At 50.2% G+C, this 626-nt stretch overlaps 1 protein-coding gene across 1 annotated transcript in view; it reads right to left on the bottom strand.

Moving 5' to 3' along the window:
• The window catches only part of kbtbd13b (kelch repeat and BTB domain containing 13b), a gene marked incomplete at both ends in the record, with an annotated part of 2,281 nt that extends 1,655 nt beyond the window's left edge, over positions 1–626 (bottom strand). The window contains one exon of the mRNA XM_080028476.1: positions 1–626. This exon is cut by the window's left edge and continues 136 nt beyond it. Within this exon, the coding sequence (XP_079884602.1) occupies positions 1–626 (626 nt within the window).

Raw genomic sequence — 626 nt, 5'->3', positions numbered from 1 at the left:
TAGCAAACAGTCCTGGAGTCCGTGTGTATTGTATCATTCGCACCGCAGGTAACATGGGCTCCGACTGCCACCAAAACACTAGGTTTCAAAGACTCTACGTAGGTTACAAGCTCCGTTGGTAAGGTTTTTCTGACTTCCGACTCCAATTCGACGTACATGTTTCGGATAAACATCGCCGTAGCGTGGTACAGGTCCATTAATCCGAAGTTTGCAGCGGTGTGGTACATCAGAAAACAGTTATCCGAGTCGATGAGTTTGACGAGATGCTTGGTGAGTTGTCCCACTTGCAGGAAAGCAGCGCATTCGATCGCTTCCACAATTTCGTCGGCGTCCAGAATCGGCATGTCGCCTCGTAGGACGGCCAACGCGATAATGAAACCTTTGGGACCCAGAGATTTGAGGTGGATTTTCCCCTGCGAACATTCCCTCATGCCAGAGCGATACAACGCCCGAAAATAGTCGCTGTTTCGAACCAGTAACATCTTGTCCTCGGTGAAGTGCGTGCCCCCCACTACGATGGTTAATCTAGTTGAAACCAGATCACCATTGGCACAAAATGGCGGAAAGTTTTCGTCCCCACCGTTGACACTGCCGTCCTCCGATTCACTGCTGCTGTACGATGACAT

The sequence above is a fragment of the Ammodytes marinus genome (assembly GCF_949987685.1).
Source record: "Ammodytes marinus genome assembly, chromosome: 5".
NCBI lineage: Eukaryota > Metazoa > Chordata > Actinopteri > Uranoscopiformes > Ammodytidae > Ammodytes > Ammodytes marinus.
The sequence above is the reverse complement of the archived record's forward strand: the minus strand, read 5'-3'. Positions and strand labels throughout refer to the sequence as shown.